Source organism: Rhinopithecus roxellana, chromosome 21 (genome assembly GCF_007565055.1).
Source record: "Rhinopithecus roxellana isolate Shanxi Qingling chromosome 21, ASM756505v1, whole genome shotgun sequence".
Classification (NCBI taxonomy): domain Eukaryota; kingdom Metazoa; phylum Chordata; class Mammalia; order Primates; family Cercopithecidae; genus Rhinopithecus; species Rhinopithecus roxellana.
In genome coordinates, this window is record NC_044569.1 from 11,326,005 (window position 1) to 11,342,114 (window position 16,110).

The 16,110-nt window shown below is 42.4% G+C and overlaps 1 protein-coding gene across 1 annotated transcript in view; it reads left to right on the forward strand.

Annotated features, from left to right (window-relative positions):
* LAMA1 (laminin subunit alpha 1) overlaps positions 1-16,110 on the forward strand; it is a 172,192-nt gene that overhangs the window by 131,736 nt on the left and 24,346 nt on the right. Inside the window, 9 exon segments of the mRNA XM_030926195.1 lie at positions 487-622; positions 1,131-1,224; positions 3,095-3,211; positions 4,980-5,162; positions 5,474-5,628; positions 7,254-7,397; positions 8,287-8,420; positions 10,142-10,292; positions 11,359-11,483. Of these exon segments, the coding sequence (XP_030782055.1) occupies positions 487-622; positions 1,131-1,224; positions 3,095-3,211; positions 4,980-5,162; positions 5,474-5,628; positions 7,254-7,397; positions 8,287-8,420; positions 10,142-10,292; positions 11,359-11,483 (1,239 nt within the window).

Genomic DNA, 16,110 nt, shown 5'->3' on the forward strand with positions numbered 1-16,110 from the left:
CCAGAATTTCTAGTGAATTTTGTAAAATTGTCATGCCATTTGAGGGATAAGATTCAGCGGCCTCAGGTATGCTTAGGAACACTTCTTGGAGGTTAACACGTGTGTTGCAGGGAGTTTATAACCAATGCAAACATGCAACGGCACCCCAGACATGCACAGGGGGTTGGAACAGAGATTGAGGAATGCTGAAGGCAGCTTGTGGAAAGTGATGAATGGTTGTCTAAGGGAAACAGCAATAGCCTCTTCTTGGGTATTGATTAAATAGCAGTTCTGAGTGTTATTATGACAAAGTGGCTATGGCTTCTCAAGGATTGCTTTTGAAGTTACATGGGAACCCACAGGTTGTTATTTTTTATGGATGATACTCTTCTAAGGGGGAAGAAGATAGGAGGCTTTCAAGACTAGTAGGCATTTATGATTTTTGTGAGTGAATCGGCAAGTTTGATTTAGCTTATCATAACGTATCTAAATATGCTGCTTTGATAGTGGCCTTGAAAATGTCAGAAATGTGTCCCTGAATGCCACCAGTGCAGCCTATGTCCATTACAACATCCAGAACCTGATCGAAGAATCGGAGGAACTGGCCAAAGATGCTCACAGGACTGTGACTGAGATGAGCCTGGTAGGAAATGCTGTGGGCTTCTTTTTCTGGGCTCTGTGGGAGATTGTTCTGTACCCGGTTTGAACAGAGATTCAGTGGCCTCTATTTCTGCCTATTAACATTCTTTTCTGGTGGAATCTGTTTCTGGCTACTGTCATCATGTGATATGTGCTTTAATTTTTTAAGATCATAAATACTTCTTTATACAGACTGGAAACCAGCATAGAGATGAGAACAATCTCACATTTCCTTGAGCTAAAAATGATAATGCTACTTGATACCTACTGGAAACATTTTTCTTTAACCATGGTGAAAATCTTTATTGAATGGCTGGTTTCCTTCCTTATCTACTTAAAAATGTCTTTGTGTTCTCCTGCCTCAGCCATTTGAAATTGTCCCTACCTGGTACCTGACTGATTTTCTTGCTGGGAATGTGGCTGGGGGCTACTCTGATGGAGTCACTTCCTCCATCCCCAGCAGGACTCCATCTGCCCTGCTCTCACCATGCTTAAGCGGTTCTGTTTTCCAGCTCTCAGAATCCCTTGTTTCTAATGGGAAAGCGGCCGTGCAGCGCAGCTCCAGATTTCTAAATGAAGGCAACAACCTCAGCAGGAAGCTTCCAGGTCAGCGTGTGGCTCGGACGGTGTAGACAGGCAGAGTGAGCGTGAGCATCTCGCTGAGCAACCTCTAAGAATGTTCTCTTTGCATGCAGCAACTTGAAGCTTAGCATTTCTATGTCCTATTTATATTCCAATTTCCTATCATATAAACTTTCCTGTCATATAAACTTCCTATCACATAAACTTCATATAATTTGGCATTTTTGTTCTAGTGGTATCTGTTTCTTTATTGTGCAGTCATCTCTATCTTTAACCTGTCCTTAATCCTCCACTCATCACCTTAGCTTGGAGCCTTCACTGTTCTTCCTAGTGTCTGTTGGGTTATCTTTGATTGTGTGCGCGCCTTTATTTTTCCTTGAGGAGGTATATTATGCTTGATATTTGTTTTACCTTTCTCATGGGACTAATATCATGTTAGACTCATGGTAGGTTCTCGTTTAATAATTATTACATTAAATCATAATTGATTTAGCCATTTTTCAAAAAGTATCTATGCAGTTAATTTGTCCTAAAGTTTCAAGAAAGAATGACTTGGCATGTGTAAGAGCAATCCATCCAATAAACATAAACCAAAATGGCATCCGGATCTGTTATGTAAGAGAAACTATGTAGGCATACTTTTTAAATAACAAATAACATGCTTTCCATCTTAATATATTCTAATAGATCAAAAATACCAAGATTTCTGGAGGAGTAAATAGTGGGCCATATTCACAGCTCATTTCCTTTACAGGTGACTTACTTCCAAGTCTAACACTGGATCCTTCCACAACTGTCTGAACCAAAGGCTTGGATATGTGCATAACTCTTTTTTCTCATTGAGTGACACAATTTAAAATTTATGTTGTCATCTCACAGTATTGAAAATGCATAATGTGTTGATGGGCTGTAATTTCAGTCTGTACAACTAGAGGTACTTCATAGGTAGTGAAATTGGGAGCTTGCTGGCAATTAAAATTTTACGTTTTCACCATGTGCTGAAAATCAAAATGTGATTGTATGTTACGAACAGAAATTTTAAAAGTAAAAGTTGTGATCAAACTTGAGAAAGAGGTTGAGATTGAGATCCAGTTGGGTGGCCAGAAGGGAATAGAAGGGGATGGAGGATTGGCCAGAGATGCAGGTGGGAGACTATGAGGAAGACTCCCAGGTAGGAGCCCACCTTAGGGGTTTGACAACCCAGAGGAGAAAGGTGACCAAGATTCAGATGGGGATAGAAAGTTAGTGCATCTGATTAAGACTGAGTGACTTAAACACAGCTCTTGGTCCTTGAGCTCTAGTAAAATTGGACATGAAATTTAAGTAGAAATATTAGTGAGAAAGTCAACAAGCGAAGTAGAGAAAATGATCGAGCAAGCTAGAAACACATTCTTAATTTTAATTTCTTTTTTTTTTTTTTTTTTTTTTTTTTTTTTGAGACGGAGTCTTGCTGTGCCTCCCAGACTGGAGTGCAGTGGCCGGATCTCGGCTCACTGTAAGCTCCGCCTCCCGGGTACACGCCATTCTCCCGCCTCAGCCTCTCGAGTAACTGGGACTACAAGTGTCTGCCACCAGGCCTGGCTAATTTTGTGTGTGTGTGTGGGTATTTTTAGTAGAGACAGGGTTTCACCGTGTTAGCCAGGCTGGTCTCAATCTCCTGACCTCGTGATCCACCCACCTGAGCCTCCCAAAGTGCTGGGATTACAGGCGTGAGCCGGCCCACACTCTTAATTTCTATAATGAATGTTGCTCAGTCTTGCTGGAAAAACAGTCAATATTGGGAGTCTCCTTAGAAAGCTATGAATTCTGTAGATGGTCAAGAATGACAAAACTGTTGCCTAGGCAACCTTTAGTAGGCTAACCTGAAGGGAAACATTTTTCTCCCTTTAAATAGTTATTGCATTGGAACTGAGTGAGCTGAGAAATAAGACAAACAGATTTCAAGAGAATGCCGATGAAATTACCCGGCAGACCAATGAATCAGTCTTGATACTCAGAGCAATTCCTGAAGGTAAGTGGAAAGGACATTCTTCTTTAAATCATGTCTTCTCCCTGTAAAAGCATCACTCAGGAGCATAAGGAAGTCCTGCCTCAAGAATGATCAAGGCTGTAGCTCACAAATGAGACTAAGATTGACGAAATTTTTCCTTGGAAAGGAATAGGATTTAGACATGAAAATCCATGGTTTTTAAAACAGCATCACAACACTGGCATCAAACTGCTAGAATTTATAGTCTTAAAAACAGAGATTGCATAGTACCATCTGAATTGCTTACTTTTGAAATGCTTGACACATTGCTTAGAGGAAGAAGGACCATTGAAAGAAGTCAGCAAGTAAAGAAGCTGGAATGTGCTTTACCTGCCTAAGGGGAAAATGCCAGATTCATTATCAGTGTGGCAAACTGAAGACTGCTTGCTTGGCCATCTTCCTTAGTGAGGCAGTAAAACATTAGGCTCACTGATCACTTTAATACTGATGGTTTAGAAATATGGTATTCTTGAAAATTTTAAATAGGATAATTTTTTTAAGTGTAATACAAATGAATTGCGCTGCACCTCAAACTTCTCTTTTGTTCTTTTGTTGTTTTTTACTTCTAAAGTTTCTGTTGTTTAAATAGAGACCAGGTCTTGCTATGTTGCCCAGATTGGCCTTGAATTCTTGGCCTCAAGCGACCCTCTTGCCTTGGTCTCCCAAAATGCTGGATTACAAGCGTGAGCCACTGTGCCCTTCCTCCTTTTTTGCTTAATAAACATCTTTTGAAAAAGTCTTATCAAGTGCTCAAAGGAGCACTTTAAAAGAGCTTTCAAGCCATTAAAAACAAGAAGCCCCAAAGTCCTTCTGTCTGCAGGGTTTCTGTTTGTAAGCGTGGAGTTACCTGGGGAAACTGGGCATGCTGCATTGGGCTTACTTCTTACCTTGAAACAAGGAAACATTTTCTGATCTGGAAGATTTTTTTTTTTCCTATTCTTTTTTTATAAGTATGCCATGGTATATTTTGACTAAATGCTTAATAACGTTTTTATTTGAAAAAACTTTGAGCTTACAGAAAAGTTGCAAGAAAAGTAAAAAGGCCACCTGTATACCCTTTTTCCAGCTTTTTCTGCTGTAAATGTTTTGCCCCACTTGTGATTAAATGCTTCAAAAATGAATGATAGTGTCTTTTAAAAATCCTCACCCAGATTTTCTAGAATAACCGAATTCTAATGTACCTTGAGTGGCTGTTTAGGCTTTATTCTGCTGTTACTTCTAGCAGCCAGTTGATGCTATGGGCAAATACCTCTTCCTTTAACTTAAGACATTCCCACCTCAGCTGCAGAACTAGGATCCAAATCCTTATTATCCAGACATGAAAGGAGGTGGAGAACATGTTTCATGAAGGTGAGAAGGGGGTGATGGAAAAGGACCCAAATAAAGAAATGTAGCTTATTAAGATGTAAGACACAGACCGCACAGCGATTGGTCATTACTTTTGTGATCTCATTGTGTACTGAAATCATATTCCAGAGAAGTATTAACAAAAATTATTTCATTTGTCCCTAAAAGGGGATAGTAGAGCATAAGATATGCAGTGTTAATATTGCCATTAGAAACAAGAAGCTCTTAGGTCATTGACCCCTGCCCGAAAGAAAAAAAAGCAAACAAGCAAGCCTCAGTTTGTGTTCAGCATCAGTAATATGACAATAATGTATTTCTGTGCAAAATTACATTTGTTGTAGTTTTATTCTTTTCTCTGTGTGTAAGCACCAAAAGTGCATGCTTGTGTATACATTTATTTTAGATACAAGAGACAAAGGAGCCAAAACCAAAGAGCTAGCGACGTCTGCAAGCCAGAGCGCGGTGAGCACGCTGAGGGACGTGGCAGGGCTGAGCCAGGAGCTGCTGAGCACATCTGCCAGCCTGTCCAGGGTCAACACCACATTACAAGAGACGCACCAGCTTCTGCAGGACTCCACCATGGCCAGTATGTCAGCGCCCTTCCTTCCAGTCATGACCGTCTGTGTCATGCAGACATGGAGCTAGCTAAGCACACAGTGGTGCGTTGTTCACAACATTCCTGAAAAGTAGCAGTATGCTAACGTCTGGATTAGCCTTTATAAAGAAAAGGGCCTTAGTCTACGCATGCTACTGGTGCAGTTTTCATCTTTGTACCAAAATGTCATGGATTTGATTATTAGGGTGTTGTTTTACCCAGTGCATTGTTAATGAACAATTAATTATCTTGTTTTTCCCTCTCCCCAACTTTCTTGCCGCCCCTTGCCTTGTATTTGTTAGCTCTGTTGGCTGGAAGAAAAGTCAAAGACGTGGAAACTCAAGCCAACCTTTTGTTTGATCGGTTGAAGCCTTTGAAGATGTTAGAAGAGAATCTGAGCAGAAACCTATCAGAAATTAAACTGCTCATCAGCCAGGCCCGGAAACAAGCGGCTTCTGTGAGTTTGGGGCCCCGTGGCTTTCATCACTGGGCTGTCAGTCATGTGGAATCCCAGGGAATTCATGCAGACGTGGCTCTCAGCCACATGTGGCTCTCAGCCACACTGCATCCCTTAGGCCTTCCAAAGACCCGGATCCCAATAACCCGGGCTTCCTCATAGCCCTGTCTTGGTATATTTAAAGCCAATAACTAGCTTCATTTTCTTTGAGTTCTGCTTTTATTCAACATGCTTCAAAATGTTGTTAGCAAAGAGATTTCCATGTCTTTATGGAGATTTATCATTATAGACTAAATTTAAAACTTTTAGCCTGGACAGTGCAGAACATGTCAAATCTACATGTTAACATTACTCTAAGTTTATGGGTTGCATATGGTGTTATTTCTTCATTTTACCAACTTATTTTTAATAATCCAAGTATTCTTTAAAGTGTTTGTGTAGTATGGGCCTCATCCTTGAGGTGTCTGAGAAAACAATTTGCACAAATCCAGGTCACTAAATGCCTGAAGCACTGGACGCCTGGAGCAGTTCACACATGAGAAGATGTTTTACCCGCGGCACATGGCACTGGCTGTGCCCTAAGGGAAAAAGTTTCCTTTTGAGAGAATGTGCAATCGTCATGTGATTGGGGACTTCGAGAGGATGAATGCAGCCTCTGGGCTTGCATTTGTCCACCTCAGGCTTTCTAGGGAAGAGAAAGGAGCACAGGCTCTGTCTTTTCCTCTCAAGTGTCCTTGCTATTGGAAAAGGAATGTTGGTTTCCATGAGCTCTGGCTTGCATCTGTTTCAGTTATAATTGCTAAATAAATATAGGCTGGGCGTGGTAGCTCACATCCATAACTCCCACAATTTGGGAAGTCGAGGTGGGAGGATTGCTTGAGGCCAGGAGTTTCAGATGACCCTAGGAAACATAATAAGATCCTGTCTCTACTAAAAAAAAAATCATAATAGCCAGGCTCGGTGGTGTGAACCTGTAGTCCCAGCTACTCAGGAGGCTGAGGCAGGAGGATTGCTCGAGCCTAGGAGTTCAAGGCTGCAGTGAGCTATGATCACACCATTGTACTTCAGCCTGGGCAACAGAGCAAGACCCTAAATAAATAAACAAATAAATAAATAAATGTAAGCCCAAGGAATGCTTCTTGATGCTATGGTTAATACCAAACTTAGACTCTTTAAGACTAATGTAAGATACATATGCAAAGAATTACTAATCAAAGAAATATGTAGTAAGTATAATAATTGCTCTATAAATATCTGCTGAGTGAATAAATATATTACCTCTCCATTTATTTACCAGATGATTATCAAATATCCTCTTTGTGTCAGGCAGAAAGATTCCAAGGTGATAAAATCGTCGTCTTTAAGGAATTAAATCTTATGTGAGCAAGACAGTTTCCTATATAAAGTTGCTTATTAAAAACTAACACTGATTTTCTCATATTTAAACACTTTACCAAATGAAATCATTTTTATTACCATCTGATATGTCACTTCATGAAACATGAACCATTGTGTATTATCAAGAGAGGAAACCTGCCTCAGTGAAAATTCATTACAGAATAGCATTGTTGAGCTGCTGGTGTGCGTCACTAAATGATGAGGACACTTTCATTTTCCTTCTGCAGATTAAAGTCGCTGTGTCTGCAGACAGAGATTGCATCCGGGCCTACCAGCCTCAGATTTCCTCTACTAACTACAACACCTTAACACTAAATGTTAAGACACAGGAACCCGATAATCTTCTCTTCTACCTCGGTAGCAGCACCTCTGTAAGTTATGGACATTTGGAAAGCAGCACTGAATTTTTTATGCACTTCTAGATTTTTCTGAATTTTCACTTATTTGGTGAAAAAAAAATAGGCCTTAGTGAAGTCTAAATCTCCCACAGGGACTAACCTTTGTTTAAATGGTAGCATTAGATTAAAAATGAGCAAACTACCAAATTGAAAGCCTGTGAGAAGGGAAGTGACATTTCTGAAGGACGCCATCTTAACTGCAAGCCCTGGGGATGGAACGTTTTTGGGATTCCCCCAGTGACCCCTGGAGTGACTATCAGAATTGTCAAGCTTCTGTCAGATTTTTCTTGCCAAGAATTCCAGTGGTCCCCAGATGGCAAGTGCTTGTGGAAGGTCTTTGATACCTTGGCTGTGCCAGTGAGAACAGGTCAGAAGGCTTGGGTATGTAGGGCAGAAAATGTTAACAAGCACATATAGTGTCTGAAATGTCTTCAGGAGATAAGATGCAAAGCACATGCAAGCGCCTGTGACAGGGGTGGGTCTTCATGGCTCCTGTCTTACTGCATATTTCACATCCATTTCTTACCTCGGACCCTGGGCAAACAAGCAAGCTCAGTGCCTTCCCTGGTGCTCCCGGTGGACTGCCTGTGACCCGCAGCGAATTTTCCTGGGGACTCTATGGGAGGTATTGAGGAGGACCATGCCAGGCATGCAGGGAGGTGCTGATGTCCCCGGGGCTGTGAGTCATGCCCCAGCTCCAGGGAGGGGACCATTTCAAACAAAAGAAAATAGATTTGGGGGTTTTGTTTTTTATTTATTTATGTTTAAGAGCAGAGAAAACACCGTAAGAATTGACTATAAAGTGTTGTGGTGGTTGGCAAACAGTGTGTAAACTGATCCCCGTTCATGCCCTGCCCCCCAGTCTGATTTCCTTGCAGTGGAGATGCGGCGAGGGAAAGTGGCCTTCCTGTGGGACCTGGGCTCCGGGTCCACACGCTTGGAGTTTCCAGACTTTCCCATTGATGACAACAGATGGCACAGTATCCATGCCGCCAGGTAGTAGAGAATGTTCTCTCAGAGCACCTCTCTTTTTAAAAGTGTGTCTCATAAGTAATTACACGCTTGTAACATCATATAATAGGCTTTGAAACTTCTGGAAAGTCAGATTATAACCAAACAATACTTGGTTTAGGTTAGCTGTAGAAGTAAGCATTTGTGGCCAGTGGCTCACACCTGTAATCCCAGCACTTTGGGAGGCCGAGACGGGTGGATCACCTGAGGTCAGGAGTTTGAGACCAGCCTGGCCAGCACGGTGAAACCCCATCTCTACTAAAAATACAAAAATTAGCTGGGCATGGTGGTGTGCGCCTGTAATCCCAGCCACTCAAGAGGCTGAGGCAGGAGAATTGCTTGAACCCAGGAGGCGGAGGTTGCAGTGAGTGGAGGTCGCACCACTGCACTCCAGCCTGGGCGACAGAGCTAGACTCTGTCTCAAAAAAAACAAAGAAAAAGAAGAAATAAGCATTTGTTACAAATGACAGAACTTCTTTTTTAAGGCTGAATAGTAGTATTCCATTGTGTATATTTGTATAAAACACATTTTCTTTATCCATTCGTGTATAAAACCACATTTTCTTTATCCATTGTGGTTGATCATTCCACATCATATCCAAAAATCATAACATCATTTTGCACCTCAGAGGTATATACAACTATAATTTGACAATATATAATAAAAAATAATTCAAAAAAATTTTTTAAATTAAGGTTTGGATTTTTTTCTTACTGCAGGAGAAACAAACTTACCAAAATCAACAATCAGAAGAAGAAAAAACTGAAAAGCTTAGGTTACCTTTAGAATGTCTAAAATGTCTAAAAGTTTAGGTTACCTTTAGAGACCAGGCATGGTGGCTCACTCCTATAATCCCAGTGCTTCGGGAGGCCGAGGAGGGAGGATTGTTTGAGCAACAAGGAGTTTGAGGTTAGCCTGGACAACATAGTGAGACCCTGTCTCTAAAAAAATTAAAAATGTATCCAGGCACAGTGGAGTGTGCCTGTAGTCCCAGCTACTCAGGAGGCTCAGGCAGGGAATTGCTGGAGCACAGGAGATGGAGGCTGCAGTGAGCAGTGATCGCACCACTGCGTTCCAGTCTGAGTGACAGAGGAAGGCCCTGCCTCTAAAAATATTTAAAAATACAGAACGTTACTTTTAGACAGTCTACGTGTAAGGCAGCCAACCTGGTAAACTTCCTCAGGAGAGAGGTGTAAGGTGTGGCATGGTAGACATTGCATGTGGCTGGCAGCACATTGCACGTAGACAAGGACAGAAAATAATGATGCAGGTGGTGGGGGGTGCATTTTTTTAAAATTCAGGCACAAAGCAAAATTCTTCCTTTTAAAATCCTTCTCCAGAGGTCATCACTTTTGAGCAGCTTTAAGTATATGTTTTCACTTTTCTATACTAGTATGGTTTGTTGGGATTTTTATTTTATTTACAAAATGGGATAGTATTTACGGAGTAGACATGTCTTCGGATACAGTTTAGCTCATCTCAGATGTTTTAAGCAGGAACGCAACATGATGAAATTTCTGTTTCAGAAGAGCTACTCTTGAAGATTTGGGGCAGTAGGCAAGACTGGAAGCCAGGAGGCCAGCAGGGGGTGCTGTTGCAGGACTCTTGGGGAGAAGCAGATGGTGGGTGTGAAGGAAACATGGGGTTGTATGTGCGCCAACTGGAAATTCTGAAAGTTCCTTTTGCAATTCTTTGTGACCCTTAGATTTGGAAACATTGGTTCACTGAGTGTAAAGGAAATGAACTCAAATCAAAAGCTACCAGCAAAAACAAGTAAATCCCCTGGGACAGCTAATGTTCTGGATGTAAACAATTCAACACTCATGTTTGTTGGAGGTCTTGGAGGACAAATCAAGGTAACATTCTGAAAGTTCTTCTGAACAGGACTGATTGATTTTACCTATGTCTAAAAGTCATGGGCTGGGCGTGGTGGCTCACGCCTGTAATCCCAGCACTTTGGGAGGCTGAGGTGGGCGGATCACCTGAGGTCCAGAGTTCAAGACCAGCCTGACCAACATGGAGAAACTCTGTCTCTACTAAAAATATAAAATTAGCCGGGCGTGGTGGTGCATGCCTGTAATCCCAGCTACTCAGGAGGCTGAGGCAGGAGAATCACTTGAACCCCGGGAGGTAGAGGTTGCAGTGAGCTGAGATCGTGCCCTTGCACTCCAGCCTGGGCAACAGGAGTGAAACTCCGTCTCAAAAAAAAAAAAAGGCGTATGTTTAGATGGTTGAATATATGCTAGGCAGATGAAGATGTTTCTGCTTCTTTTGTTTTGCTGCTTGACAGTTCCTCTGCAGAATTAGGCTGGTTTTGCACAGTAAAGGGTGATGCTTACTCAGTAGCATAAATGGGGAAAAAGCCAATGGTTCATCTTGCTGTTTGGGTTTCTTTCCCAGTGATGAACAGGAAATTCAATGCTCCATGTTAATTTCTGTGAAGTTTCTTTATCTCTAGTCTAGCTCTAGTTAGTGGTTGATTAATACTAATTAGTGTTTAGCAAAAAAGCCCTCCATCTTTATTTTATTATATCAGTTCTCCTCTCTCCAAATATAATTGCATTTTTTGGACCTGGGTCAATGCTCAGAAGTGGAAGTTCAGGTCTCAGGTCCAGCTGGGCCCTCACTACCAATCACATTCTCTGGCTGCTCTTTTCTCAACCATGCAACACGGTTTTCTCCATCAACCCTAGTCACTGAGATGATCTTTAAGATCCTGCCCAGTTGTCACTCATTCTAGGATTCCACTTCATAACTGGAAGGAAATCCAGTGATTACAAACTGGCCTTTTTTCTCATATTGTTCTCTCAAAATTTGGATCTGTTAGATTGGAGCTCCCAGGGAGAAGTTTTGTGCACTTGGAGAATGTATTTTGCTTCGTCAGCTATATATTGATTATGTTTGTTTGCTTGTTTGCATTAGAAATCTCCTGCTGTGAAGGTTACTCATTTTAAAGGCTGCTTGGGAGAAGCCTTCCTGAATGGAAAATCCATTGGCCTATGGAACTATATTGAAAGGGAAGGCAAGTGTCATGGGTGCTTCGGAAGGTAAGATGTCCTCATGGTTTAGCACATAGTATGTCATTCTGTTAACATCTGAGAAGTGCTGAAATAATTTATTAATACATGCACGTCGAGGGAGGACAGAATTTGTGATATCGCTGGTAGGTGTTTAGCTGCCAATTACAAAGCCATGCTTTTTCACACGTTTATTGTCAAAAAAAATCATCCTGTGACATTGGTATAATGTAGATTATCCCAACCTACATTATATTATTATATTATATTGTCAGGTGGTGTAATGTAGATTAGTTACTGAGAGAAGCACGGGTATCATTTTTAATCCTTTAAAAAGAAGTGCTCTTTTTCCTATGTCTTGTATGCTTTGATCATGAATCATAAACCCTAAAAGTTTCAGACAATTTCTCGAACAACCTTCTGTCTCAGAGAGCCACAACCAAATCTTTAGAAATCACTGTACATTTTTATTTTGAAAACATCTCCAAGGATAAGAATTTTTTCATGTGTGGTCGATTTTTACAGATAAGTACTTCCCAATTCCGGACCAAGTTCTATAATTCCAGAAATAAACTGTATTAGGAAATAGAGAAAAACGAGTATCTTTCTGCATATATTGATATAAAGGCATTCAAGGACTTAACCTTAGCAAGTGCAACATCTTCACCCCCCACCCATTATTTTATAACAAAATGACTGCAACCCCTTAGGTATATAAAACCTGTTTTCCATCACTTTAGTAATTAAGACAATAAATTGCCTTTTTCCATTAGAGAAAAGTAACATCTGATATAATTTCTCTTGTCTAATGGGCTGCTCTGTCCAGATGGATATCTGCAGTTAACAGTGAGCAGTGACAAGATCAGTTAAAGCAACTTACAGCACATTTAGAAACTCATGGGTGAATTTTTCATTTTGTCATTGTCAGGCCTATAGTTTAAGCCTTCTCTTTTCCCCTTAAAAAGTTAGGACCAGGCGGGCATGGTGGCTCATGCCTGTGATCCCAGCACTTTAGGAGGCTGAGGCGGGTGGATCACCTGAGGTCAGGAGCTCGATACCAGCCTGATCAATATGGTGAAACTCTGTCTCTACTAAAAATACAAAAATTAGCTGGGCATGGTGGCACATGCATGTAGTTCCAGCTACTTGGAAGGCTGAGACAGGAGAATTGCTTGAACCCAGGAGGCAGAGGCTGCAGTGAGCCGAGATCGTGCCACTGCACTCCAGCATGGGTGACAGAGCAAGACTCCATCTCAAAAAAGAAAAAGAAAAAAGAAAAAAGTTGGGACCAGAGACTTGGAGGCTTGGTGATTGTAGCCTTAGGATTGAAAAAGAATATAGGCTTTGGAGTCTTGGGTTTCTCAGGCTTCTGGCCCAGGTCTCCCACCAAATTTTTTTTCTCTGACTTTGGATAATAAGTCTCTTCACCTCACTGAGGTTTGGTTTCTTTCTCCAGAAAAGAAAAACGATTATCGTATTTGTCTTACCCACCTCTGTAAATCATAGTGATGAACACAACATGATGTGTGTGAAAATGCTTTATAAACTGGAAACTTCACCAGTCTTCACCACTGCTCTCCTACAGTGATGTGACTTTGCTTTGTAGGTAAATGTCACAGGATGGTTTTGTTTTTGTTTTTTGTTTTTTTTGACAATAAACACATGAAAAAGCATGGCTTTGTAATTGGCAACTATGATAAAAAATGCTGTTGCCTCATGAGGTAATGACACGCCCTGCTCTAGAACTTCAGTGGAATGAGCACCTGAATTCAGGCTCTCTGATCCGTCACTTTTTTCTTATGCTGTGTTTCCAGCAAGGAACTCTTCCAGCAATTTAGTAATTCTAACATGATAAACACCCCGACCCCTAGACTCTGTCCCCTCCACTGACCCCAGATCATTAACCTCACTGTTAGAAAGAGAAATGGTTACCAGAAATTAAACATTTCTAGTATGAAGAAGTCTCCCTACTTCACCTGTGACAATAACCTCTGTTTTCATCAGTCATTTCCAGAGGTACTTTGAAACCATTGACGATCGAGCTACAGCACCGAATGAATGGAATGATTTCCGGCTCTTCTTTTCTTGTTGGGTTGAGGAAGTCAGCTTTTTAGATGGTCACATGTTTTGTCCCCCTTGAAATACCTGGCCTGCCACCGATTTCCACCCACCCTGGACCTTTTACTGGGTCAAAGATGCTCCCCTCCTGCCAACTTGAGACTGGCTGTTTGACGGAGGGCTGGCCACCCAGCTGAGTAGTAGAACCACATTGACTCATCAGCTCAGCCAAACTAGGGTCTGATTAAATATGTTTTTCTGGGGACTGAACAAATCCGCTGGCTATTCTTGTATTATATTGGCCAACATTTCCAAAGATAGGTGTTTGTAAAGAATACTAGTTTGGTGTAGGGTATTAATAGGTGTTGTGTACTGATCATAAATGTTTGGGAAACACTGAGTTAAAAAAAATAAGCATGTTTCTTGGTTGTGAGGCTATCAGAGCCTTTAGTTAACATTAATATGCTAACATGTATGGTAACCTTGTCCTGGGGAGAGGCCAGAGTTGCAGCGTTTCCCAAACTCACTTGAGCTTGAACCCTTTTTGAAAAGGTACCTCCGGGTGAGGCTCACGCTTGCAATCCCAGCACTTTGGGAGGCCAAGGCAGGTGGATTGAAAACGATTAGCCAGGCGTGGTGGCATGCGCCTGTCGTCCCCACCATTCTGGAGGCTGAGGTGGGAGGAACGGTTGAGCCCCTGCACTTCTGCCTTGGTGACAGAGTGAGATCCTGTCTCAAAAAAAAAAAAGGGCATCTGGAGTTTCTTCTGCTTCATAAAACATATTTTGTGAACTGCTGGTGCAGGCACAGATTGGCGCTTTGTGTCTGTTCGTAAATTGACTGAACTGTCTTCAGTTTAGGTAACATCCACCACTGCGCCCCTTCTCCGGTTAGACAAAAGCTTTAGTTCAAAGAGCTAATACCCTAATTCTAGTAACAATCCATTTTAGCAGACTTAGATTATAATTCTTTGTTCCTTTCGGTTTGTGTATAATTTGCCATTATTAAATCACTAGTGTAGCCCATCGATGTCCTCTAAATTTTTAAAAAATTTTTGACCGTTTACTCTTAAATATGATTTATATTACCAAGTAAATGAATTAAAACCTTTTTATTCCTCTTTGAATATATTATTATACTTGTACATGGTGTCACTCTGTAATTATGAGCAATCTCTTATGTTCTCAAAGGATACTACAAAATTAACCACTGATTCTAACAGTCCTCATCAAAATCAATATGGAAAGGCCCTTTATGTAATTAACAGGCATAATCCTTGTGTTATTTACGAGTGGACATTGTGACAGAGTGCTGGCTACGCGGCTGGCCTTTGTCACGAGTCAGTTACCTGCGCTCCAGGCCCTCTGCTAGGTACCAGCCGTGTCCACATACATCACACGTTTGTGTCCTCAGACATCTCATGGCCTAGGGGAAAATGCCTGTATAGAAAGTGGAAAATGCATGGGCTGTGGCAAGGGGCCAGAGCTAGAGGAGCAGCATCCCAAGCCCGAGCCAGGGTTATCTCACGCCCTCGCGGGGTGGCAGCAGGGCACGCTAGTAGGTCAGCTCAGGATTATCCAGACCTCATGAGGGAGCCCTCGGAGGATCGGGGAGGTCTGGTGATTCTTCCAGACTCACAGGGCTGAGCACTGGGGAGGGCGGACGCCCTCCTGATTGCAGGCTCCCACTTGAACCTGCGGGTAATGGGGGCATTTCCAAGGCTGGAACAGAGCTGTCCACGAAGTGCTGTGATGAACCGAGCTTTCATTTGTCCTGGGCCCTTACCAAGGCAGGGACCCACTTGGGCAACAGGCACCTGGGCCGACTGTTGAGGCACGTGTGCCTTTGGTCATAGTGGGGAAACCGGCAGGGGCTCTGGGAGAAGTTCAGGGAAGTGACTGACATGGGGACAAGCCTTCGGTCGTGTTCAGTCATCATTTCACTTGAGGCCCCCCTCTTCGTGGCCACTTCACTCCAGCAGGCCCTGTTGAGGGAGAGAACCCAGGAGCAGAGCCCCCATCTTCTTGAGAGAGGAGGGCTCACAGGCTCTGGGGAGGGACAAAGCCCCCATGTTCTTGAGAGAGGAGTGCTCACGGGCTCTGGGGAGGGACAAAGCCCCCATGTTCTTGAGAGAGGAGGGCTCACGGGCTCTGGGGAGGGAAGGGCCATGCACTGAGGACCAAGACAGATTTCTGGAGTTTTGTTTGAAACCTGGCTTTGTGATTTCTTGGGGTGTGTCCTTGAACAAGGTACTTGAATCTTTGAGGCTCAGCTTTTCATAGGTGGAAATGGGGACCAGCCCATCGAGGACCTCCAAACACAGCAGAATAATGACAGAGCACATCTGCTGTGTGCCAGGCACTGTTCTAAGAACTGCCTGGGGCAGCCCTCCCAGAGAGGTTTTATGGTTATCCCTGTTTTATAGATGAAGGAAAGGGCACACAGAGAGGTTAGGTGAGTTTTCCAAGTTCACACAGCTAGTATGTTGGGGACCAGGGATTTGAACCCTGGTAGTCTAGCTCTAGAATCTCTGTCCTCAGGCACATGCACTGTGGTTGGCCAAGAAGTAGAACAATGGAACATATGGCTAGGAAGCCAA